This window comes from Podarcis cretensis, assembly GCF_951804945.1.
Source record: "Podarcis cretensis genome assembly, chromosome: 7".
Taxonomy (NCBI): Eukaryota; Metazoa; Chordata; class Lepidosauria; order Squamata; family Lacertidae; genus Podarcis; species Podarcis cretensis.
The window spans coordinates 78,123,159-78,149,961 of NC_137176.1; the positions used below are offsets into that span (position 1 = coordinate 78,123,159).

The 26,803-nt window shown below is 43.0% G+C and overlaps 1 protein-coding gene across 1 annotated transcript in view; it reads right to left on the reverse strand.

Moving 5' to 3' along the window:
• The window catches only part of TAF2 (TATA-box binding protein associated factor 2), a 62,622-nt gene that overhangs the window by 26,431 nt on the left and 9,388 nt on the right, over positions 1-26,803 (reverse strand). The window contains exons 4-18 of the mRNA XM_079984168.1: positions 21,128-21,246; positions 20,490-20,631; positions 19,299-19,530; positions 17,965-18,149; positions 16,517-16,630; positions 15,392-15,491; positions 13,018-13,103; positions 11,188-11,323; positions 9,084-9,238; positions 7,158-7,272; positions 6,500-6,609; positions 5,064-5,129; positions 4,240-4,492; positions 1,002-1,142; positions 189-299 (exon numbers count right to left, since the gene is read on the reverse strand). Coding sequence (XP_079840294.1) covers positions 189-299; positions 1,002-1,142; positions 4,240-4,492; positions 5,064-5,129; positions 6,500-6,609; positions 7,158-7,272; positions 9,084-9,238; positions 11,188-11,323; positions 13,018-13,103; positions 15,392-15,491; positions 16,517-16,630; positions 17,965-18,149; positions 19,299-19,530; positions 20,490-20,631; positions 21,128-21,246 — 2,065 coding nt within the window. The remainder of the gene's footprint in view (positions 1-188; positions 300-1,001; positions 1,143-4,239; positions 4,493-5,063; positions 5,130-6,499; positions 6,610-7,157; positions 7,273-9,083; positions 9,239-11,187; positions 11,324-13,017; positions 13,104-15,391; positions 15,492-16,516; positions 16,631-17,964; positions 18,150-19,298; positions 19,531-20,489; positions 20,632-21,127; positions 21,247-26,803) is intronic.

Sequence of the window (26,803 nt, forward strand, 5' to 3'; positions counted from 1 at the left end):
CACTGCTCTTTTAGACAAACTCAAGTCTAAAAATGAATGGAAGAGGGTAAAAGTATTCCATATCACAACATTTAGCTGCAGGTCCTGTTCCTATTACAAGCCATTTTGCCTTAAAGTAGTTCTCTGCACATCAAAAGAGCAGGATCATGGATAGAAAACTCAATGTTTTGAGACACCTTTTTTTTTACCTTGTTTTTTCTATTGTCGTTGTACTTGATCAGATCTAAAATGAACGTCAAAACCTCTTTAGGACATAGATTATGGACATCTCTCAGCAAAGCCATTGCGACAGGCATTGTCTGCAAAAAAAAAGGACCAAGATTAAACGAGCAACTGCTTTCGTTTAAATATTAAATCAGAATCGACAGCTTTTGCTTTGCCATATGAGATTCTGCAGTCTACCAGTCCGTATTTCCTCCACCCCATAATTCAGGAGGTAGAAGCATGAAAATCAACATAAGAACATGCTAGCTAGCTGTTAATAAAACCCAGTTTGTGAAGTTATCAGGTGCTTTTTAAAGTCATTTGGGCAGGTGGTCATCACTATAGGTCACAGCAATGAACTCCCTTAACTTGTGTGTTATTGTAAAGGTGGGATTCCTTTTGTCAGTCGTGAACCTCTCTCTGCCTCATTTCATTAAATGGCCTTCAGCTCCAATAATTTCACAAATAGAAAGGATATTGCCTTTTATTCAATATTCTGCACGCATAATTTTATAAGTCCACCCTCCCCCCCAAAAAAAAACACACCTTAAAAACCCTGATTTCTTTAGCTTCTCTTCGTAGGGAAAATACTTCTGTACTTTTTTCCCTTTCATTTGAGGCGGATGGGACTTAGGACATCTATCTCCAAAAGAGTGCTGCCACTCTTTTGGCGAATACATCCAAAACCTACAACCATTTCTCTTTTGCATCCACCACTGTAGACTAGCCTTCAGCAAGCTGTAAGAGAAGCTACTACGTTTAGAAAAAGCTAAATTAGACAGCAACTGGTCTTTTACCTTCTGCAGAAAGTAGCTCTGGTAGTTCATGAAGTTATTGGTTTTCACAATGTTTGGGCAACTTTTGCAACAGAACATCCGGGTGAAGAGCGACTTCATGGCTGGTGGTCCTGTCCACGTGCTCACCATGAAATTTGCAATCTACATAATTAGGGAGCAAGAGAGAAGCTACATCATTAGCAAGACTGTGAGGTTTGATCTGTTGCCCTCTCCCAAACCCCGACTCCTCTCTTTCTTACTATCATTTCCAAAGGACTGAGGGGAAGAGAAAGCTGTAGTAAGTGAACAAGATCCGTAACTGTTTAACAGACAGAAACTTTAAATTAGCATCCCCCCCCCCCAAAAAAAACCTTTCCTATCCCTGAGTTGCCTCTTAAGGTGCTTTTGTGGAATCACTGCATTGCAGAAGATACTGAAACCTATCTTAGGACCTGGATCCCCAATGTGGTGCCCATGGGCACCACGATGCCCTCAGACAACCCCATAATACCTACCTAGCTCCCCTGCCCCTTGTCTTTTTTTTTTAAAAAAAAGAAAGGGCGATTGGGTAGGTGGGGGAGTTATTTAGGGTTCGGGGGGGCTGCTTTTTCTCCGATGTTTTGGGACATATGCAGGTATTTTGCCTGTTTTTGTGTTTGGGGTGGGGGGAATGGTTTTGAGCAAGACTTTTATTCTTATTCATGAGACTTTCTTAGATTTCTCAATGGACTCTTAGGCCCAAAAGGGTTGGGAATCCCTGTCCCAGGACATGCAATCAATGGTGTGTAGGGTAAAAGCCATGTTTCTGTACCCTAGAATACAACCAATACCATCATACAGCTGGGGAGAGCAAGGAAAGGTCCCCCAGCAGTGACTAACAGCTGTCAGGCGGCTTCTTTGCCATTATCAGTCTGGTTAATTCAGGAATGCTGAGGAGCTTGCAAGGAATCCCGTGGTTCGAACACAGTTTGAAAACCAAAATATACTACCTAAAACCAGACAGTCTCTCACCACCATCGCTTCTATAAACTGGAAGTATAGTATATGGAAATGGTTTTTACAGGTCATCTGCAACTAATTATCTTCCCACAATCGCGATCTGGTTTTAATTGTTTTCCTCCCATTTACATTTCAGACAGTCTCCCCCACCCCAGTTACTAAAGCCACATATTCATTCATTCTCTGCAGAAGACAGTCATGGAAGTGGCCTGAGCACTACCAGTTTTCTCAATTTACCATGCCAATAACCTCAATGCAGATTTCAAACATGCCTTAGCCGCCCTGGGAGTACGAGACCACCCGAAGAGAAACAGACAATTCTGAACCCTGTCTAGCTTTTAAGATATGGTTGGACAGCTGAAATCAAGTTAACAATCAGTATAATGAGGGAAAGTTTGCCCAGCTCCCCCAATGCACAAGCCTATTTTGCTCTAGCTAGCTTTCTCATCAGTTTCTGATACAATGAACCATGGTATCCTCCTGGACCGTCTATAGGAGATGGGTTTCAAGGGTTCTATAGGGGTTATGTCTAATCTCTAGGGATGGTTCCAGAAAGTAGAGTTGGAGCACTGCTTCTCAGCCCCCTTTGAGCTACAAAATGCCAGAGCACTATACTGTCTCCAATGCGTTTAACATCTACACAAAACCATTAGGAGTGGTCATTCGGGGATATTGGGCAAGGTTTCATCAGCATGCTAATGATACCCAGTTCTATTTCTCTACAAGATCTGAATTGGGAATGGCTGAGAAGACCCTGGGTGCGGTAGCGAGCTGGATGAGGACTAATGAACTGAGTATGAATCCTGGAAAGATGGAGGCTCTGTGGGCAAGTGGATCCGACAACTAAGGAGGCCAGAAGATTGTTAAGCTTGAAGTGAAAATTTCACCACTCCCCTAGATTTCTAAGGCGCCAAAAGAGCTTCAAAGAAAAACCTAACATACACTTTGGCAGTCTTTAAATATGTTAGAATAGCAAACTTCCTTTAGGCCTGAGGATTAATGCAAAAATAAAACTGTTGGTTCAAATGTCTCGTCTCTTCTTCAACAATTGTTATGAAACGTTTTTCTAGTTTCCTTTTTACAGACAAAAACTTAAGTTGCTTTGTTTTGACATCAGTCACTTAAAAACACTTGATAAATATTTCCATAAGGCTGGACGCCAGACCAGTTTAGGAGACGTGGTGAAGTTTTAACTCTTACTCAACTGTGTGAAAATATGTAAAAGAGACTGATATTTGGCAAAACCACTTAAAACTAGAAAACACACATTCACCAAACTTCATAGAAATTGCACCCATTTAGCCTGCCCCCCCCCCCCCGACAGTGAACATCAAGCTATACAGGGCTGAAGCCTGAAACATCTGCCACTCTATTCAATATGACAATTCAACACCTGGTCAGATCAAGGAGGGGGGGGGACCACTGTGGGGTCACACAGTTTCACAAACACAGGGGAGGAATTGCTACACAGGTAAATAAGTATAGGAACTCGAGCCCATGGGAGGAGATAGAGCTTTTTTTGGATAAGGTAAGTCCTCTTTGCTATAGAGTTTTCAAGTAACCAGGGGCGGAAAGCTACATGCATTTTTCTCCTATTGTTCAAGTTTAGATTCTCTGCAAGCTGCCCAATTTAGATGTCGCAAATGCTACTGTGCAGATTTCCAGCAATGACAAACCTAGACAGCATCTAGACAGCATCTTAAAAAGCAGAGACATCACCTTGCCGACAAAGGTCCGTATAGCTAAAGCTATGGTTTTCCCAGTAGTGATGTATGGAAGAGAGAGCTGAACCATAAAGAAGGCTGATCGCCGAAGAATTGATGCTTTTGAATTATGGTGCTGGAGGAGACTCTTGAGAGTCCCATGGACTGCAAGAAGATCAAACCTATCCATTCTGAAGGAAATCAGCCCTGAGTGCTCACTGGAAGGACAGATCGTGAAGCTGAGGCTCCAATACTTTGGCCACCTCATGAGAAGAGAAGACTCCCTGGAAAAGACCCTGATGTTGGGAAAGATGGAGGGCACAAGGAGAAGGGGACGACAGAGGACGAGATTGTTGGACAGTGTTCTCGAAGCTACCAGCATGAGTTTGACCAAAGAGCGGGAGGCAGTGGAAGACAGGAGTGCCTGGCGTGCTCTGGTCCATGGGGTCACGAAGAGTCGGACATGACTAAACAACAACAACAACAAATTTCCAGAACCTTTGATTGCATCTGTCCAAATTATCTCATGAAGTTTGTCTGGCATGGCCCATTCCTACCTTTGCAAGGCAGAAGCATGCCATTATCCTCACTCGGTAGAAGCACTGCTCTTGTTCAAGTATATCAGTCAGCGCCAGTCGTGAAGCTGGAGTAGGGAACTTCTGGAGGGCCAAAATGGATTCTTCCTGTGCAACCACATCTCTCTCGTATCGGAGCTGGTACTGCCACATGAAGTCAGCCTGTTCGAATTCTACCTTCCTCAGTACAGACATATCTGGGTCTATTCTGATCCAGAGTAAGGGAGAATCAGCACTGAAAGAGAGGACCAGATTTTGTACCAGCACTTAAAATACAGCAAATGTGTGCAGACATTTTAACATGGGACTGCTAAAACATGGCACCTTAGAAAGAAACCGGACTCTTGTTTACTTCTTTTTGCACAAAACCAACAGTTCTCGGTTAATACTGTCATGCAGCTGCTCACAAACTGATAATATCAATCTGAACAAGCTTGATGACAGCTTTGCACTTCCTAAATTTCCCAGTGGAAGGGGCTTCAGTGTAGAAACAATGAACAACGGGCATCTCTGAAATTAAATCTTTCCCTGGTTTCCTTGCCTCCACTTCCAATTGCTGCACTTCAAGAACTTGCCCTACATTCCCCTGCATGTTCAGCACTGTCATAAAGAGACTGTGGCTCATATGGACAGTGTAGGAAGAAAGGCAGCATCTCCTAAAAGGGCAGATATGTGAAACTAAGCTTCTGCATTCATAGTGCTGCTATTGGGACTGGGGCCAGTATGATTCTGTGTGTCTGGAACAATACTATATAAGAGCTTCAGGGAAAGCAACAGCCACACTTTACTTTTCTAAATTAACTTACTCCATGGCAGAAAGATCCATGTCAACTTCCTCCCCATTCATCAGAGGAATCTTTTTCTTCTTATTTCTGCATTTCAAAAAAAGAAGATGTCTATTAAAATAATTTTCTCTTTTTCTTATTCCGCAAAAATGTATTCAATGATGTTTAAATACAAGCATGTTAACAAGGCCACAAAGTAAATCCTCGATGATGATATTATGAATATCTTCATTTAATCATATGAACTGTCCCCAAATATTTTGCCCATCCCCATTTCAGAGGTTTATCCTTATCCTAAGCTTCATACTTTCTACGCCCTGGAGACAGAAGTCATAATAATGCATCCTGAATACCTCTTTTTTGGGGGGAGGGGGAATAATGCTTACCTGTTTATATTTTTCAATCACCAAGGGAAATCTATCACTAGAGTGGCTGAACAGTAGCAGAATGGTGGATTATTACAACACACCTTTATCCCTGAAGGATTCAAGGTCATATTAGTGACTAAGGGTTGTATCCAACTCTGTTGCTTGGATCACAAAGCAGCTTTCCACTCACACATTGAAGCTTCCCCTCCTCTCCTCCACAGACCCCTGCATATCCTGCAAATCTGCTCCGGAGAGTTGGGGGAGTTGCTCTGGAGCAGCCTTTGGGGATACACAGGCAAAGGAAGGAAGTCCCATGCTGGACTGGATACAACTGTCAGATTTTCTTACAAATATGATTCTTGCATTAAAACAGTGGCCACAACAACACTAATCACCCCCAACCTGTCAGCGTGATTTTAGAAGCCACGATCCACATGGGAAGGAACCCACACACCATTACCTATTTCTGGAGAATGAAACTGGCACTGGGAGAAGCCAGAGGGTGGGTTCTTCCCATAGGACCTAAGGACCCCCCTGGTGGCTTGTAAGTTGCACAACTGACAATAAAGTATTTCAATTCAATTTGGGCAGGTGTAGCACAGCAGCGGGACAGGGTGGCGCTGTGAATTAAACCACAGAGCCTAGGACTTGCTGATCAGAAGGTCGGCGGTTCGAATCCCCGTGATGGGGTGAGCTCCTGTTGCTCATTCCTTGCTCCTGCCAACCTAGCAGTTCGAAAGACGTCAAAGTGCAAGTAGATAAATAGATACCGCTCCGGCGGGAAGGTAAACGGCATTTCCGTGCGCTGCTCTGGTTCGCCAGAAGCGGCTTAGTCATGCTGGCCACATGACCCAGAAGCTGTACATCGGCTCTGTCGGTCAATAAAGCGAGATGAGCACCGCAACCCCAGAGTCGGCCACGACTGGACCTAATGGTCAGGGGTTCATTACCTTTACCTAGCACAGTAGCAGCTACCATACTGCCTACGTTAACAAAAGGAGTAAGTCAGAGAATACGAAAAACAAGAAAGCAGTAGTTATTTCAGGTACATGTTTCACAGGGGAAGTCTACAAATAGTCTAAACCCTACCGTCTGCTTTTCGAATGGCAGGGTATGTCGTGTTTAAGGCTGTTTTCTTCTATCTGAAGCGTGTGGTTGAAAGATCCATCCAGCTCTTGCACCGTCACTTTCAAAGGGCCCTTAGAGGGAAAATGTATTGTATTACCAGAACAAATGGCTGACAGTAGCAATGATTTAACCTGAAGGAGCATCTCCACTCCTATCGTTCAGCCCAGACACTGTGGTCCAGCCTCTACAATTGTATGATTCTATGAAAGTAGGTTTCTAGATCTCAAAGAGTATATTTGCCATCTCATTTTAAAATGTATTTCTGTAGTGAACAATAGGAAACGACGAAGTCAGGAGTTCACTGAATATGGTGTCTAAATGCCAGTTGATTCAATGTTTACTTTAGATGAACACTGCAGATGAGTAAGTTAAAAGCCTCACTATAATTTATATTGATTCACAATAATCTAATAATAAACATGATGCCCAGCTACAGAAATTACATGCAAATTTCGGTATTTGCTATAGGCAACTATCTTTCTACCAGATATGGTTCAGAGCTCCAAGCAAGTTGCCCACCAAAGGTTGATGGTACAAATATGTACAGTAAAAAGTAAAAGTCACAGAAAATATGTAGCAATTTTGACAATTTTCAGGAAAAAGAGAAAAACAAACTCACCACATATTTCTGTGTCCCAGGAGATGTATAGTCTTGCTTTATTTCTAACTCTAGTACATTTCGTTTTCTATTAAATGCAAAGCTGCCATAAAACTTTACCACACCACTCTGATCTCTATGAGACTAAATAGGAAAATAACAGATAGGTTTACAAATATGCAAAAACTAAATTCCTCAAGTTTACAAAATTGCAACAGTACATACAAAACAAGCACGATGATCTTGCTTCGATCAGGCTTGTGACGGAAATTCTGATGGACTATGTCCATAATTTGCAATTTGATGTATAACATAAATGCAGATTTTGAAAATACTGCACAATTCCTTCAATTCCTACCCTAATGGCGAAAAGGAGATTTCAACTTCTGAGCTTTCCCTCCCTTTATGCATTTTGAAGCTCATAGCTTGCTGCTCTTGCGTGAAAGCTCTGATTTGTAAGTCTCAAGACTTGTTCATTATTGGGAGGTGCGCATAGGAGAATGCTGAACTTATACCCCGTGTCACATACGATACACAGCTGGATCCATTCAGAGTCAGGTGAGTCACCACAAACTAGGGATGGGAAAGCATGTGTGGAAATGGTCCTTACTATCTCCTCCAGACTTTCACTACAGCCCTAATCCGTGTGTTCAAAATAACACGTAGAAGCCAGGGAAAGGAAGTGGATGTGTGCTTGCCTGCTCCACTCCAACTTTTCCACACTGAGCAGAAAGTTGTGAAAGGGACTCATTTCATATAATGTATGAATCACTTGACTGGTTAAGCACATTTGGCTGAACACACAAGGTTCCCTGCAACCAGGTACCCTGTATTATCAGAGTAAAGGCTTGTAGCACAATCTACACACAAAAAATGCTTACAAGCCCCTTTCAAACCTGCTTGCTGAGCATGGAAAGATTGTCTGCTCTCCCTTCCCCACCTGAAGCCCTGACACATTCTTGTATTTTGAAGAAATTCCATTTTGACGTTTTCATTAATTAGGGTTTTATGTATCTCACCAGGACTTTTATTTAAAGCATTTGGTCTAATACAAAAAGAAGAGTGCATTTTAGTAGCAAAAGAGTGATTTTGTGAAAGGCAAAGCCTTCAATGTATCCTAGCTCCTAAAAGGGAATCATGAATCCATACTACTGAACTGCTTATTTGTGTCTGCGTATTTACTACAAAAGACTCCCTTTTCCAGGGTGCCTCTGTCCACCATACAGCACTTTGTGGAAACTTGGAAACTGACTTCAGGATGCACAATTCTCCTTGTGAAAAAAATCTACTACCATATACAAAGTATGTGAGAATGAAATCCACAGTTCTGAATGAGCCCCTATAGAAATACCGGACGCTGATTGTATTTGTTTCTGTGAACTTCATTCTGTATAACTCTATTTTGCCTTTATCAAGGTGGACTGATATTACTGAACGCACCAGATCAGTATTGCCAGGCAGCTTTGCAACTGCCAACTGAGTTCTGCACCAGCCAATCTCTCTGCTATTCATGTGGGTGATTTAAACTACTTGTACATAGACCCAAGTGTTTTGGTGCCAGGGTGAAATTTTTGGAATTCACTTCTAAGAATGCACCAGACTGTGGCATTTTCCATATCTGCCTTAAGAATGTTTTTGAAAATCCTCTGGATCCTTGCTGTGTAGCTTGGCTCTGTGGTTTGTCTTTCAGAACAGCACACACTGGTACGAAATGCTGCATTTCTCCTCCGACAGTAGCATCTTGAAAACTAAACAATCAGCCACAACAAGATGCAATTCAAAAGGAACAACAGCAATTTGAGCTAAATCTTAAACTTCACTATTTGAAACTCTCTAGACAAATTTAGGGCTGCTTCTTATGTCCCGGTGTATTCATTTAACGGTCCAAAGAACAGCTATTTTTCATCTCCTTTGTTACTAGCCCGGAGCTAGAACGAAAAAGGATACACCCATTGCTTTATTAATGGTTGAATGTCTTTGCCAGAGACATTGGAGATGGATTTCAAAAATCCAGATGTGGAAACCAGCATCTGACTCCACATATGAGACTGGAACTTCTGAGATGAGGCAGTGCTGGCCAGGCTCAAGAGCTTGTTGAAAACCTATGGTGAAATTAGCCTCGGTTAGTAATCAAAACAGGCCCAGGGATCTTAAACTTTTAAGAAATACCAGTGACGGTAACATCATAGGTACAGTTCATTGGAAACAAAATCAGATAGGACCCAAGGTGATTCAGACATTACGTTCAAACTGTGCACTGCTAGATGGGCAGAGGATTTCAAACCACATCTCTACCAAAGGGGATGGTCGCATTTCCTGCAACTATTTTGAAATGAAGATGCAACAGAAAAGATGAGGGGTTTTTTTTGCAAGCAGATGTGGTGCCTTGTTGGATAAACCCGTCCCATGGTATACAGCATCCTACTTTCAACAGCAGCCAGCCAATGCCTCTGGAAGTTGAAAAGAGGACCATAAGTTGGTGGCCTCTTCTGATGGGACCAGTGGCCCTCCAGATGTTGTGAGTTCAAATCTCTTAAGCCTCAGCCAATATGGCCAATGGTCAGGGATTATGAGAGATGCAGTCCTGCAGCATCCAAAGGGTGACAGGATCCTCAGCTCTGTCTTATTGCTTGCATTGTCTTATTGCATTTACTAGCACTGTCTCTATACTGGAAATTTAGCTGCGAAGGTTCATAACTTTGGATATAGTCACTGTCTGTAAGTGGCTTCCTTTACCATATGCAGAAATTAAGCTGCTGAAAGTGTTTACCTAAAATGTTTCCATTGAACAAAACAGTTCTCTGCAGGAAACAGATTGAATCATTTAAGTAAATGGTGAGTACCCTAGTTTTTGTAAGCCGCGGCCTGATTTCCATGACATGTGATCCATGACACAAAGAGGAAACCTCGCTTCCCGGGTGTGGTTATAAATCGGCCCAAACCACACCAATCAATTATACAAACAGCTAACCACGCTGAGAGGTGCCCGTGCAGTCTGGGCTGCAGAGAAAGTGAGGTTAAGGCAATATGATGCAGCTATAATGCTGAAGTGGAGCAGATGCAGGCCTCTTAACACTATCTGACAACTTCATATGTGATGCTCTGACATAGGGTTCAAATATAACAAATAAATACAAATTGTTTAGGGCACCAAAAACAGAATGCTGGCTCTCCCTTAACCATGGTTAGGTAAATAATCAAGGGCAGTCAGTGGGATCACACACTCTGTGGAGAAAATTTCCATCTTCCTGCAGTGACATGAAAAACAATGCATTCCTACACATGCCTATACAGAAGTAAGTCTCAGTGAGTCCATTGTGGCTTACTCTCAAGGTTAAGTATGCATGGGATTGAAGCTTAATGGATAGCTCATGACCAATGTCAGCTTTGGTTAAAGGCTAAACCTCTTAACTAGGTATTGTTAACCATGTTCTTGTTTACAAACCCTGGTTAAGCAAGTCAGAGGTAGCTGCAACATAAAATATATTCCAAGCTTGCTTTGATGCCATGTGGATGACAGTATACAAGATTTAACACCTGTACATGTATTTTTCTTAGATGACAACACTTTGGTCATTAAAAAAAATCAATAAAGTTTGTTTTTAAAAAAGGAGAGAGGGGGAAGAGGTTGCTAACCCATGATTCTCTAGATGTTGCAGGACTCCTCCCACAATCCCTGACTTTTGGTCATACTGGCTAGGGCTGATAGGAACTGTAGTCCAAAAACCTGGAGTGCCAAATCTTAGTCACCCCTGTTGAAAGCCATTAATTGAAGATGGTGCTGATGTCAGTACAGACATTAATTAGGCGGGGGGAAGGGAGGGAGTCTGCTCAAGAAAGAGAGCCCACAATTATGGTTGGCATAAAACTTATGTGGCCAAGAGGAAGTTCATGGTCTGAGGGCACCATCCAGTTGTGTATAACGGTAATAAGCTTCATAGTCTGCTTTTAGGGTCACATTTTTTATGGAAGGCACTGAAATTCAAGTATTTTTTAATTTTTTAAAAAAGTAATTATAAATAGGAAATTTTAAAAATGTCCAAACACTTACTTGTAACATGAACTCCATGCTTATTCTGTTTTCTATGAGTCTCATGACTAGGTGGGCTTTGCACTGAAACATAGTGTAGTACTCCCATGATAATGTGTGAGGATGCTTTATAGAAAAATGCAGGTGTGATGCAGGGCTGGAAAATGAAAATCAATATCATTTCAGGAATATTTAATTTTGCATTTTAAGGGTAAGTCCCACATACAGCAGAAAGTTCAAAAGTAAAAATTCAAAGAGTCAGACAGGATTCTCCTAATTCAACAATTGAAAAGTATTAATTAAAACTCTGATTATATTAAGAACAGGGGCTCAAGAAGTACGCTCACAAATTTTACTCAGTGTTTTAAAAAAAATATTCTCAGGTAAACTTTGGGTAAAACTAAAACTATATGGGTAAATTGCAAAATATTAAACATTCAACATCAGCAATTTACTTCTGCCTGTAACAATCTATGAACAGTTCAGACAGTAGCACAGGAGGGAGGAAAGAGGAGAAATAATGACTATCCTATATTCTCTTTCATTGAGTACTTTAAAAAAGATATGAGCAGACCCTTTCCGCTAAGTAAGTCAGCAGTAATTACAATGGGGTGGTATTCAATTAAGTTTACTCAGAGTAAAGGTAAAGGGACCCCTGACCATTAGGTCCAGTCGTGGCCGACTCTGGGGTTGTGGCGCTCATCTGGCTTTATTGGCTGAGGGAGCTGGCGTACAGCTTCCGAGTCATGTGGCCAGCATGACTAAGCCGCTTCTGGCGAACCAGAGCAGCGCACGGAAACGCCATTTACCTTCCCGTTGGAGTGGTACCTATTTATCTACTTTCACTTTGACATGCTTTCGAACTGCTAGGTTGGCAGGAGCAGGGACCGAGCAACGGGAGCTCACCCCGTCGCAGGGATTCGAACCACCAACGTTCTGATCAGCAAGTCCTAGGCTCTGTGATTTAACCCACAGCGCCACCCGTGTCCCTCCTTACTCAGAGTAGACACAATTAAATTAATGGACCTATCTTAGATACATTCATTAATATCAATGGGTCTACTCTGAATAGCACGTGTTACTCCTGAACCTCTCCTTTGAGCCACCAAAAGCAGTCATCTCGCTGCTGGACCTTAGCCATCCTTAGGCACCTCCAAACTGCCTAGCCAGCAGTGCTTCAAGCAGCAAACCAGTGCTAAGGAGCCAGTGAAAAGGATCTATAACATATTGGAGAAGACGTATTTAAGCGGCCTTTTGCTTTCAATTAAAGCCTCTTTAATAAAACTATTCTCGGACATTTGAATTAGGCAACTCAAGTTGAACAACTGTTCCCTTTCATCTCATATTGCTTATAAATCCATGTTGCCATCCCAATATAACCAGTTTAAGACTTTGGATGTAGTATTTCAGCATCATTTAATGAGCAATAAAGTCACCTCCCTCCATATGGCTACATAGAATGAGGTTCGTCAGCCATATGCTCTAATTTTTTTTAAAAAAAACCTGCAGTATGCTCAAAGCTGATGTGCATCAGTCATTAGAAGGACTCTAGAGCTTGTAAAAATAGCAGAATGTGTGTTTTAAAGAGATTTTCACACCTGTAGCAAAATAGTTTCCCTTTCCTTGGAAAGGTTTTTATTCTACTTAGCAAATATTTTGTTAATATACTTCCATTCTGTAATTCAAACAAGGCAAATGTTTACCAAGGATGTCCTTTATGGGACCATTAGGTAGCTGAGGTAATGAAGCCTTTGGCCAAATGTCTCATTACTCACCTGAAGAGTGTGTGTGTGTGTGTGTGTGTGTGTGTTCGTGTGTGTATTATTGGCCCTATAAATCTCCTAAACATACTTGTCCTTTTCTTTTCCTCCACCAAAGATTGGATGAAGTAAGACTCCACCGGTCTTCAGTTCATACACAACTATTTTGTCCAGTTCCTGAAATGCAAATAATAATAACAATATTGCAAAGGTGTATTTGGCTACAAAGAGAGGACAAGCTGTACATGGTCTTGTTGAAGCATATTAAAATTACGAGCATATTCAATTTGGTTTCCATCATTTCCCCTCCTTACAAACGTACCCATCAGGGGAATACTGTGCATTCAGATCACAAACCCTTCCCCTTTTAACTCAACTTCCACTACTTCACATCAAAGATAAGCAGGCACAAACATTATCTGCAAAGAGCAGAACTGCACACCACTGTGGTTTTTCAAGTGCATTTCAGATAATCCTGGGGTGCCCAAGAGACAGCTTCGGCACTACTATTAGTTGCCCCTGCAATGTGTGATTGCCAGGGAGCGCTGAATGCATTATAACACACACACACACACACACACACACACACACACTTTTCTACACAACCCTTGAAAAGAGAGGCAGTTTGCCTTCCTTTCCATCTGCTGCTTGGTACCTTACTCTCAGTGAACAGGAATAACTGTTACTGAAAAATTGGATGGGTTTTTTTGAGGGGGGGCAGATTTGTAAAAAACACAGTGCAATATTCCGACAACAACATATGAGGCTGTTTAAAAGGGGAAATGAAGACAGGGTGCAGGGTTAGAAAATTAAATCAAGATCACTTGAAAGCTTTTTATGGCAAAACCCATCACACTTGTTGACAGACATAATAAAGACACGCAAGGAAAAGAGGCAGATGGTCTGGACTAATTCATAAACCATACACTTGGCAGAAGAGTGTAGGACCCCCTAAAACAGAGGCCTAATTCTCACTAAGGTAGAAAACCAGTATCTGGGCTCTTCTTTCCTCAGACAGCAAGTCAGGGCTCACATGATTGGATGCTCGTCTGCAGGGGTGGGGAAAGAACTGCTGGGTCCTACCTGAATGGCTGTTCTGTGTCGCTACAGCAGGGCATCACTGAGGGGTTTAGTGCCACCCTGTGGCTTGCAAGGGTGGGTAATTACCTTTGACCCAAGGGTGGCATGGTGGGTTGCTAACACACTTCCAGAGAGAGAAAAACCTGTTCTGTTAATGCTTATGTAGCCAACCCAATATAACATAATGCTTCCTCAAACAGAGGAACAGATTGAGGTTGAATTTTGACAAGACAGAAGTGCAGGCAAAAGTCCTATTCTCGGCCCTTGCCCGTCCCCTCAGGCACAAGACACAGAAGGTTAACCCTTCACTACACCCAACAAGAAGTACTGTTTTTGGGGGACAGGAGGTGGGCAGGTGTGGAGGACTCCCTGGTCCTGAATGGGGTAACTGTGCCCCTGAAGGACCAGGTGCACAGCCTGAGAGTCATTTTGGACTCACAGTAGTCAATGGAGGCGCAGGTCAATTCTGTGTCCAGGGCAGCTGTCTACTAGCTCCATCTGGTACGCAGGCTGAGACCCTATCTGCCCACAGACTGTCTCGCCAGAGTGGTGCATGCTCTAGTTATCTGCTTAGACTACTGCAATGCGCTCTATGTGGGGCTACCTTCGAAGGTGACCCAGAAATGACAACTAATCCAGAATGTGGCAGCTAGACTGGTGACTGGGAGTGGCTGCCGAGACCACCGGTCTTGGCTCCCAGTACGTTTCCGAGCACAATTCAAAGTGTTGGTGCTGACCTTTAAAGCCCTAAATGGCCTCGGTCCAGTCTACCTGAAGGAGTATCTCCACTCCCATCATTCTGCCCGGACATTGAGGTCCAGCGCTGAGGGCTTTCTGGCGGTTCCCTTACTGAGAGAAGTGAAGTTACAGGGAACCAGGCAGAGGGCCTTCTCAGTAGTGGCGCCCACCCTGTGGATGCCCCCCCCCATCAGATGTCAAAGAAATAAACAACTATCTGACGTTTGGAAGATATCTGAAGGCAGCCCTGTTTAGGGAAGTTTTTAATGATGTTTTAATGATGTTTTAATGATGTTTTAATGATTAATGTTTTTTAACTTATGTTTTAATGTATTTCTAATCTTTTGTTGGAAGCCGCCCAGAGTGGCTGGGGAAACCCAGCCAGATGGGCGGGGTATAAATACTAAATTATTATTAATAATTATGATGATGTCACCCAAAGCAGCTTCACTGGTCAGTTACCCAGGGAACACTGTTTTGCCAAATATTTCTAGAACTGCACACATAGGTATTGTGTAATCTCCCGCTTAATTGTGACAGCTTCACCTTAAAATGCGTCAATGGAAAGGATAGCTCCATTCGTGCATCCCCTTGTGTATCTGTGTAAAAGGATAAAGATGCTTTCAAAATCCACCAGGGTTCATTACCTCCTTGATCCAGTGCCGATACTCATTTACACCAAAGGTTTTCTTCATCCAGAGGCCATAAATATAGCCAGAGATTCCTTTCAACACCCACTCATCTGACCTGTAAGCGAAGAAGCAACGCAAGAAAAACCCCTCTTGATTTACAGAATCTCCATGCTGAATGCACTCTTAGTGAAAATACTTTAAAGGCTAACAACTCTAACCATCTAAATAAATAAAGGACTAATGAACCAAGAACAGATGTATATATCCTGGCAGTAAGTGACTCAAGAAAGCCTTAAGTGTAATTAAAATCTAGGCAACTACCGTATTTTTCGTCCCATAGGACGCTCCGTCCCATAGGACGCACCTAGTTTTTTTGGGGGGAAATAAAGGAATTTCCCCCCCTTTATTTCCCCCCCAAAAGCAGGTCAGGGAAACCTATGGCCTATGTCTGCCTCAGGCGGCAGGCTGCTATCCACAGTGTGGGGAACCCTGCGGGGAACTCCTGCAGGGCTCCCCATGCTGCGGATGTCTGTCCGGCGCGCGGGGCGCTCTGCTTCAGGGCGCCCCACCCGCCGGGTGACAGGCTGCTATCTGCAGTGTGGGGAACCCTGCAGGGCTCCCCACGCTGCGGATGTTTGTCCGGCGCGTGGGGCGCTCTGCTTCAGGGCGCCCCGCCCACCGGGCGACAGGCTGCTATCCGCAGCATGGGGAGCCCTGCGGGGAACTCCTGCAAGGCTCCCCACGCTGCGGATGTCTGCCTTGCACGCGGGGCACTCTGCTTCAGGGCACCGACCCCTCTCGCTCTCCAAGCTTCAGCGAAAGCCTGCATTCGCCCCATAGGACGCACCCAGATTTCCCCTTCATTTTTGGAGGGGAAAAAGTGCGTCCTATGGGGCGAAAAATACGGCACATCTTTTGGTATTTTTATTTAAAATATTCTCTAGCATACAGAAACTTAAAAATCTATGTAAGTAAATAGACATTAAGAGCTTGTAGGTTATCTTGCAAATTTAAGAAACCCCAAATGTGCTATGATTGCTGTGATAGCTATAGAATTTATCTGCATTTATGCCTTATAATGATTAACATACCCATAGCCAAAATTCGACGTGGGAGATATCTATTTTAAGATGTACTCACCAAGACATTCTAGATATGAAACAGCCAAAAAACTGCTGGGCCAGAGCCTGAGCCAAACATCTCCTGGTCAGCGGGGTCTCATCTATTATCATTGCACTGTGCAAAAGGTTTGTGCTAAAGGAAAATCACAAACAAGCATATGCACAACGGTGGCAAACAAAATTTTCAGGAGAAACAAAACCCCCCACCTCAGTTTAATCAAGTAAACATGAACAAATAATAGCAGAATTTTAACAAGAGAAGTATAAAACAGCTTTCTTAAGTCTTATACAGGTCAGCTTCACATGCAACATGAAGCCAAACAATCACTAAATGTGAACCAACAGGTGTGTGTACTCAGAGTAAAAATCACGGCTGCACCCCTCCTTTGCCAAATGCACTTTGGACTGTGGTCGCAAAATTAAAATTGGGAACATTTTAAAACACCCTATGTTTCTAAAACTAGCTGTTAGTGGCACCCGCCCTGTGGAACGCCCTCCCACCAGATGTCAAAGAGAAAACTTTTAGAAAGCATCTGAAGGCAGGCCTGTTTAGGGAAGCTTTTAATGTTTAATAGGCTATTGCATTTTAATATTCTGTTGGAAGCCGCCCAGAGTGGCTGGGGAAACCCAGCCAGATGGGCGGGTTATAAATAATAAATTGTTGTTGTTACTATTATTATTGTTATTACTATGCATTGGATTGAAGTCAATCTGGCAATAATAATAAATGTCACAGGCATTTAACGTTTTGGTGCTGCCATGTTATTTACAATTCTTATCTCATCAGTCGATTCTATGACAACCTTTGGCATCATTTTATAAGCTGGAAACTGAATTGAAATGTGGAGCTAGCTCAAAGGCATCCCCTGCAAGTACGCAGCTGAGTTTCAGCCAAAAGCCCAGGTCCCAGTATAATGCTATCCTTGGTCCTATGAACATAAATGATGGCACTGAGTTTCCTTTAAAAAGACAAAACAGCAAACACAAAAAACCTCTAGTGATTTGGACTGAAGTATCTCTCTACCAGCATGAGATATGATTAAGTGTGATGGATATCTGTGCGTTTCTCAAATCACTTCATTTTAGCTCGGTTAGTTATGAGTAAAGGTAAAGGTCCAGTCGCAGACAACTCTGGAGTTGCGGCGCTCATCTTGCTTTATTGGCCGAGGGAGCCGGCATTTGCCCGCAAACAGCTTCCGGGTCATGTGGCCAGCATGACTAAGCTGCTTCTGGTGAATCAGAGCAGTGCACGAAAACACCGTTTACCTTCCCGCTGGAGCGGTACCTATTTCTCTACTTGCACTTTGACGTGCTTTCGTACTGCTAGGTGGGCAGGAGCTTGGACTGAACAACGGGAGCTCACCCCATTGCGGGGATTCGAACTGCTGACCTTCTGATCGGCAAGCCCTAGGCTCTGTGGTTTAACCCAGAGCGCCACCTGTGTCCCAGTTAGTTATAAGTACTTACCTAAAAATGCTCATGGAAGCGTAAGCAGCTACTTCAACGTAGGCCTCGTCTACGAAAACCGTCTTGAAACAGGAGTAAGGATAGCGGCACGTAAGTATCTCTTCATAGAATTCAAATACTTCATGGAGATAAGATGTGGTGTGTTTGAGCAGCGGGAGAAGCTGGGGTAAACAGAAATGAGTCACCTACAACAACAACAAAGGAGAAAACTTTTTTTAAAAACAAAACCAAATTCAAGTCAGCAAATAGCTAAAAGTGAACATTAGAAAACGCTGCCAATGAAAAATATAAAGATTAGCAAGTTTGACCCTGAGGTCACCATCACTGCATGCATATAGCTTAGAGATGCAGAACATGAGGTGGTGAACTGGCTATGCAGCTTTGCTAGTCCTCCACAGCTTTCCAGAGATCCAGGAAAACAGTTACCGTGAGGCACAGCCTGAGGCTATGTACAACATATGTACCGTCAGGGTCAAACTGAGGCTATGTACAACAGCCTATCTGCAGTATGAAGTGTCATAAAGTAGCAGCTTTCAAGTAGTGAACTTCCAGCAATTGGAATCGACTGCAAGTTACAGCAAAAATTGGTACTTCCCAAAGATAAGGCAACAGACTTACGACAACACACAAAACTTTTATAAAGCAATAGTGAGGGGAAATAGTAATACAAATAGAGCGATAAATTTATATTCTGATTCTGGCTGTTGAGAACTTATTTTAGCTATTATTCTATCTCTGGGCATTCAGGACAGGGAACATGATTTCTTAAGAACTAAGAAATATAACAGGACAAATAAAAAAATCACTGAAAAATCCTATATGACCAATAGTGCAAGAGTAAAACCCTAATCAATAACCACCCAAGAACCTCACACCAGGACAAATCACGTGGAATAGGATAATAATAATAATAATAATAATAATAATAATAATAATAATAATAATAATAATAATTTATTATTTATAATAAATAATCTGGCTGAGTTTCCCCAGCCACTCTGGGCGGCTTCCAATCGAGTGTTAAAAACAATACAGCATTAAATATTAAAAACGTCCCTAAACAGGGCAGCCTGCAGATGTCTTTTAAAAATAAGATAGCTACTTATTTCCTTCACATCTGAAGGAAGGGCGTTCCACAGGGTGGGCGCCACTACCGAGAAGGCTCTCTGTCTAGTTCCCTGTAACCTCACTTCTCGCAATGAGGGAACTGCCAGAAGGCCCTCGGCGCTGGATCTCAGTATCCGGGCAGAACGATGGGGGTGGAGACGCTCCTTCAGGTATACAGGACCGAGGCCGAGAAGAGCCACACAGAGGCTGCCTATGAAAAGAATTACCTCATGCATGTAGGGATCAACAAGGATTTCAAATGGTCCAATGGCCAAGGAGATGTTAGAAGCTGCAGTTGGAATTGTCAGCATATAATGGAAGGTCTTTTTTCTCATATCATGAGTATACACCGTTTCCACCAGGTCTCCATTTGAGACAGCCACCATTGTGGCATCCACAGTATATTCCAGTTTCCATGTGCATAGTTCAGAGTATGAATCAACACAAGGAAACCAAAACCTGGAGAGAAAGTGAAGTCATTAAAAATCATAATCATCTTCCCAATCCAAGACAAATGTTGCAGTACTGATGTGTAGGCATCTGGGGCCTTAGCTTTACTAAAACAGTACAATCCTGCAAGCAGCTGACCCTTCCCAAATCTTTGATAACTGCATTCTGTCAATGCATAAACACAGAGAACTACAAAAAGCTAGCCAGTTTAGGACTCCCGTGAGGCTGCTACTCCACGTTAAGAATTTCACTTCTACAATACCGAAAGACTGATTAGTCTGGGGAGGCTTCGAAAGTTGCCCTTCAGAAAAGTACACTGCAAGGCACACTTGAAATATGTTTGCACCTTGGCAAGACAGCTCCAGGGGTCCAACACTGATGTCTTCAGTCCTTTGTTTTTTGTTCTTGTTGTTGTTGTTGATACAGGAATGTACAGATTAATTCCTCCACCACCACCCCCCCCCAAAAAAAAAACAGGAGTGGGGATGGGGAATCTATTCCAGTTATCTTGAAGTGGCATAACATATAAAAAATGGAAAGCTAAACAGGTAAAATGCTAAAATTTGTCCTTTTCTATTCGGACAGACCACCAGTCTTAGGTGCTTTCTCATTCATTTTAACAATGATGAATCAGACTCTGATAGCTCTGGAAATTAAATATACATTATTCAAAAGAGAAGAAAGGGAGGGTAATGAAGCAGCACAGGTCAAGTGACCCTATATTTACCGAGCAGCACGTACAATATCTATTTTTCTGAATGACCATCAATTGAAAAGCTGCCCATTGGCAATGGGTGCACACATGGGTTATTTGTTTTCTTCCAGGTAAGGAAAATGCCATGTCTGAATGGTCTTAAAATATTCTGAAATGACCGTAAAGCAAAATAGGACCTGATTTCCAACTTTCACAGCACTCTTCACTTTCAAGGTCAATAGGAAATGGGAGCATAAGACTCTGCAACTCTCACCTTGTAGAATTTTGATACCCGCAAGAGAAGACATGGGCCCCTCTCTCTGCTAAGCTTCCTTCCACGTTGGGTACCACAAAATGAAGGCCTCCTTTTGGCTGGTCCAGAGAAAAGTTGATATGTACCTTCAAAACTTTTAATTCTGCAGCAGTAAAAGAGCAACCACGTAATAAAATATGTATTAATCTGGTATTTCTGGAAGAAACGTGGCAAACCCACCATTAACTCTTCATTAACTTGCAAAACCACTTTGTACTCAGAACTTCAATGAACTAAGCAAGAGAAAAAGATGAAAGAATGAAGGTGAGATCTTTGATGATGACCCAGGACTCTCAAAGCGAAACAGAATTTTCTATTATAAAACACATTTTATTGAAAATATGTGCGGGAGATTATTTATTTTGGTATATATTTTTCTGTACACAGAAGCTAGTCTATGAGGCTTGAAATAACTCTTAAGAACTTGCCGTAATTCACATAATCAAACAGCTTGCCTGATCTACGCCTCAAAATCAAAAGCGCTCCACCAGCATTGCGGGGCCATTGAAACCCTGCCAAAGTGCAGCAAGGCCTGGAAAACTATTCTAGATTGCTAGCAAGTCTGTAGCACTTTCATTTTAAGGGTTTCTGGTCTTTACCATCGACGTGCTTCCAAAGCTCTGACGGCACCTTGATGCACAGCTCTCCATTTCCAGCATCCGGGTCCACAGCACTGACTGCAGCAGCATACGCATTGGAAAAGTAGTTGAGATTTCTCCTGCAACACAAAGGACTCAGAGTTCAAATTCAAAAAAGGATTTGGGGTCAAGGGACTTCACATGCTGCAAAAAAGCAGATAAAAAATGCCCACAACAGAAGTGCTTAAAATTGTCACCTCTAACAGTAACCACTTAGAAATGCCAACTCAACACTCATGGGCAGATTATACACCCTCTTTGAAATGTCACAATAAAAGCTTTAAACTTAACTGAGAAAGTCATTTGATAAGCTTGAGACAATTGCAGTGAAAATCCTCTCCATTGCTCCACTTATCTTGACTTCATGTGGCAAGGGCACACGGAGCAGGGTCTGCCCTACACAATGGAACTGAAGACTTAAGCACGTATGGAGAGAGGGAGTCTCCAAAATATGTCAGTCCCAGGCCACAAAAGACATCGAAAGGGTATGATCCAACACCATCAATTGGGCCAGGAAGCCAAATCAGCAGCCAGCACGATTGCCAGAAAGTATATTATTCTGCCTCCTCACATTTGACAAAATAATGGTCTGAATAACTATAGCAGGGGTCGTCACACTACGGCCCCTGGGGTCCTAAATCCGGCCCACCCGGCCATTTAAAAACCTGCCGTGAAGCCGAGACTCCCGGCAATGACAACGGGAGGAAGAGGCTGAGCGGTGGCGGCTCTGCCAATCACAACGCCTTGCCTGGTTTACCTCAGTGCGCGCAGGGACGTCTCTGCCAGTCAAACGCCATGCCTGGCTTACCTCAGCGGCATTTGATTGGAAGACATCCCCACGCCGCACTGAGGTAAACCAGATGTGGCGTTTGATTGGCAGAGCTGCCGCCGCTCAGCCCCTTCCTCCCGTTGCCGCCCTGGTGCTCCTGTGGGCCAGAGGGTGGAGCGGAGGAGCTCACTCTGCCTACCCGCATTACGAGAAGCAGCGGCAGTGGTGGTGGCGGCACCCCTGGGAAGGTAAGAGCAGTGCCCTTTTTCTCTAGGCGTGGAGGAAGCCCGTTTCGTGCCACCACCGCCAGCCCTTCGGCAAATGAGGCAGGCAGCCAACTGAGAAGGTGGCTGGGGCTGGGGGTTGCGTGGGGAGAAAAACTACTCGCCCCCCTTGCCTCTTCTTCTAGCTCCGCCCCCCCGGTGCCGCATCTCCGGAGCCGCCACCCCACCTTCGCCTTGGCCGTTCTTTGCATATTGAACTTGCCACCCTTTTCTCCGCTGGGCGATTGTGGGTCTGTGTCTGTGTTTTGGGGGGTGGCGGGAGGATGAGCAGCATGGTGGTGCTCATCTGTTTGTTGTGCTCATCTGGTGCTCAGCTTGTCTGTTGAGGAGCCTTCCCCACCCTGCTTTAATGGACATTTCATTTCATTTCATTTCATTTCATTTCATTTCATTATTTCATTTCATTTCGCCTGCCCTTCCCCTGCCCCATTACTCCCAGTGTGCATAGGAATTCATCCATACCCCCCCCAAAAAAATATAGTCCAGAACACCCCCCCACAAGGTCTGAGTGACAGCAGACTGGCCCCCTGCTGATAATGTTTGCTGACCCCTGAACTATAGACTAGCCTGGGAGATATATTGATATAATGCCCAGGACCAGGATGAGGAGCAGACCGCGATGTTGGTTTCACTCAGTGGTATATCGCTGATGAAACCGCTGCGCTTCCGAGTCCCTCTGCTAGCAGCACCCCCTGGATGAAGTTGCCCTGCTAGCCGAGGGACTCAGGAGCACAGCAGTTTCATCAGCGATATACCGCTGAGTGAAACTGACATCGTGGTCTGCCCTCAGACCACTGCAGAGGGAGAAACAAACTAGCTTGTTTCTCCCTCCTTTAAACTGCTTGGCTGAGGGGCACCCAGTTGCCGCTCCCTTCAGCCAAGCGTTTAATGTAGCCCCCAGTCCAGCACTGGCAGCAGGATGGGGGCTCCGTGAAACTGCCCACCCATCTGAGCGACCCTGATGTCTCAACAGCATTGGATCGCTCAGCTGGTGTGGGAGGGGAAACCCAATGCTGCTGTGGCATCAGGTGGTTCAGATGGGGGGGGTGGAAGAAGCCTCCCCCCAGCCCCATATGAGCGATCTGATGCTGCTGAGGCTGGCTGCGGCCAATGCAGCTTGTTTCAACATTGCGGTATGTCGCCAAACTGTAATGTCTGGCTGGTGATACATTGTGATGTTGAAAATCTAACATCACCCATCCCTACTATAAAGGTAAAGGGACCCCTGACCATTAGGTCCAGTCGCGGACGACTCTGGGGATGCGGCGCTCATCTCGTTTTATTGGCCAAGGGAGCCGGGTACAGCTTCCGGGTCATGTTGACAGCATGACTAAGCCGCTTCTGGCGAACCGGAGCAGTGCACGGAAATGCCATTTACCTTCTCGTCGGAGTGGTACCTATTTATCTACTTGCACTTTGACGTGCTTTCGAACTGCTAGGTTGGCAGGAGCAGGGACCGAGCAACGGGAGCTCACCCCGTCGCGGGGATTCGAACTGCCAACCTTCTGATCGGCAAGCCCCAGGCTATGTGGTTTAGACCACAGCGCCACCCGCTGTCTAATACAGACTGCCTTATATTACTGAAACCATTCTTATTGTGGTGCTGATCTTTTCCTAAATGGATGATAATATACAATGTGCGAGCTGTATGTTCAGTTTTAACATTTTGCATATTACATTTCAGGCCGCAAACGCATGGAAACTCAGAGTTAAAAAAGCAACCTTCCAAAACCAAGCCACAACGAATCCCATTCATCACCGCCAACTCATCTACATCCTGCTGCACTCTAATGGTGGTGATTTCACAGTCAATTGAGTTCCTTGGCTGGGTGGCTTTGCACCATACCCTTAACAGTCTTTTAAAGGCTGATCTAATGAAGAACAGAGAATACCTTTCTTAGTTGGAGTCCTACAGCAAGTTCTTCACAGAACTAGTTTTACAAATATGTAGCTTTCTTTCCTCAATGAGCTCAAGTTCATCTCCTAAGAGATACTTTTCAAAACTAGCAATATCATGCCTGAAATGAGTCAATAAAATTCAGCGACAAAAAGGAGGGAATAAAACTGCCCTTTGTTTCCCCATTTGACTTAAAGGTTTATTAGTTGCTCCATTATAGCTTACTTTTTTACAATATGCCCAACATGAGCACTATCCACAAGGTTCGAACACAAAAAAGAAGTCACAATACTTTCTTTCCCACACCAACTCATCTTCCACAGAAAAGAAGGGTTATATACAATGAAAGGGTTTGAGCCAAATTAAAACCTCACAAAAATCAGACATGACCTCATTTCAAAGCTTTCCTTCCACCTTATTCCGTACCCACCACATACTGAGTAAACTTCATTTTAAATTTTTGAAATCTAACTTGAAAAACTCAAAAGGCTAAACTGATTATTCATGAATAGCCCAGAGGTTATTCATGCATAGTCCAGAGGAAGTAAACACCTCAGTCCTGAAGGACAAAATTCAAGCCAGAAAGAATTTTTGACCATTTATTAAGAAAACATGTTAGCTCAGTTTTTAGCCTTTGATAATACTATGGCTGCTGCACAAGTGGTGACTTGCATGTATAAATAAGCAATTCCAGCTCAAACATCACAGGCAGAACTTTCACTACCATCTCATGCCTTCATAAAACATGGTACTCTTCCATGGAGTCAATTCATACACTCAGAAAGGAGTCATAGATTGAGATGATCAACAACAATCAATGTTCATGGTGTGCAAATTAGCCCTAGCTTTCCAATCTTGCTTTTTTAGTTGTTGAAATCTATCCGAATCTGAAGGCTTGGAGCATGTTACTACCAGCTAAGTAGCAAGAGGAACAACAAGAGGATATCCACTACAGTGGTACCTCGGTTTTCGAACAGCTTAGTTCCCAAAAAAACTCAGTACCCGAACACTGCAAACCCGGAAGTAGGTGTTTTGGTTTTCAAACTTTGCCTTGGAAGCCAAACGTGCTCATGAGCCTCCATTTTTACTGTTGTGCAGCTCATTTGAGTCCCCCGCATAGTAATTAAGGCTTTTTTCATCTTGTTTTACCCTTGCACAGCAAATTTAAGTCCCCCGCATCATAATAAAGGTTTTTTCATCCCATTTGTATCCTTGAGCAGCTAATTGAAGGCCCCCCCCATCATAATTAAAGCCTTCCATTTCTGATTGCAGTGTTCTGAGGAGATATTTTGTGCTTTTGTTTTTTCTATTTTTTGTGTTATTGTTTGTGTGGCTTTTTCATTTTTGTGGCTGTTGCTTGTTTTTCATTTTATGAGTGATTGATTGATGTGTGACTGCAAAAATGGATAAAAGCCCCCCATCCAAACAATGACTATCATCAGTGCAGGTAAGAAAAAATAATAATCATCTACAATACTGTCTTATTTATTTTATCGTACAGAAAATTGATCACTGCTTTCATTTTATGGATCAATGGTCTTGTTAGATAGTAAAATTCATGTTCAATTGCTGTTTTAGGGGTTGTTTTTAAAAGTCTGGAACGGATTAATCCATTTTGCATTACTTTCTATGGGAAAGTGCGCCTTGGTTTGAGAACACTTTGGTTTTGGAACAGACTTCTGGAACCAATTAAGTTTGAGATCCAAGGTACCACTATATTTCAAGTCAGAACTACCACATGTTAACTTTACACTTTACACTTTACATTTGCTATTTTACTGCCACTTTGGAGAGGTCCTATTGAAGCTCCCTGCAATCCTTTTTATTTTATTTTGTTTTACCATCTTTAACAAATCGTATGCTATGCCAGTAAATGCAGTCTATCTGTACACTTAATTCTTTCCAGAATCAGACGCTAGCCCAGCAAAAATAAACCATCCATAAAGCGATTCTTAATTTGTGCCTTGCCCTAATGGCATTTTCATATTTTAAATCTTTTAGTGATTATCACACATAATAAGCACCAGAAATAATAAACAACACAAGTCTCAACTTCAATATGAATTTCAGGGATATTCAAATCAACTTACTTTAAAGTAAATATGATACAGGAATATTCTGCCTCTAATTATCACCAAAGGACAGCTTTCCGAAATGTCTGTATCTAGAGGGAACTTGTGGTTAGATACTAAATACCAGTGGGTTCACAGACAGAAATGGGCCATATTTTATGTAATGAGAGGTAGACTCCTTGGAACAGAGGCTAGTATTTCACAGAAACCATTATTTATTTTGTTCTCTTTTTCACATGTGCATTGGTCCTGTTCAAATATGTGACTCATTGTAGAGGAATCTATTTAGAGGACCATTATGGTGGAGGGGATGTCTTATGGGTATGCTTACTTTCCATACAAATGGTAGCAGCTGAGAAGTGGAGATCTGGATTGACATCTTTTCACTATATATTCATTTGTATTTAACACTAAAGTTCCGTGGCACTTACTGACACTGCAGGCCCAAGTCTCAACTTAAAACCAGTGCAAGCCTGTTAGAAGCTTCTTACATATTGCTGAAAATGGAATTTGTTAGGCACATGTAGTCTTTTATTAAAAATAAAAATGTATCAAAAATAAAGATATACTTTGGCCAGGGGTACTCTTTTGCTAAGGGAGACTCTGGCCTTTGTT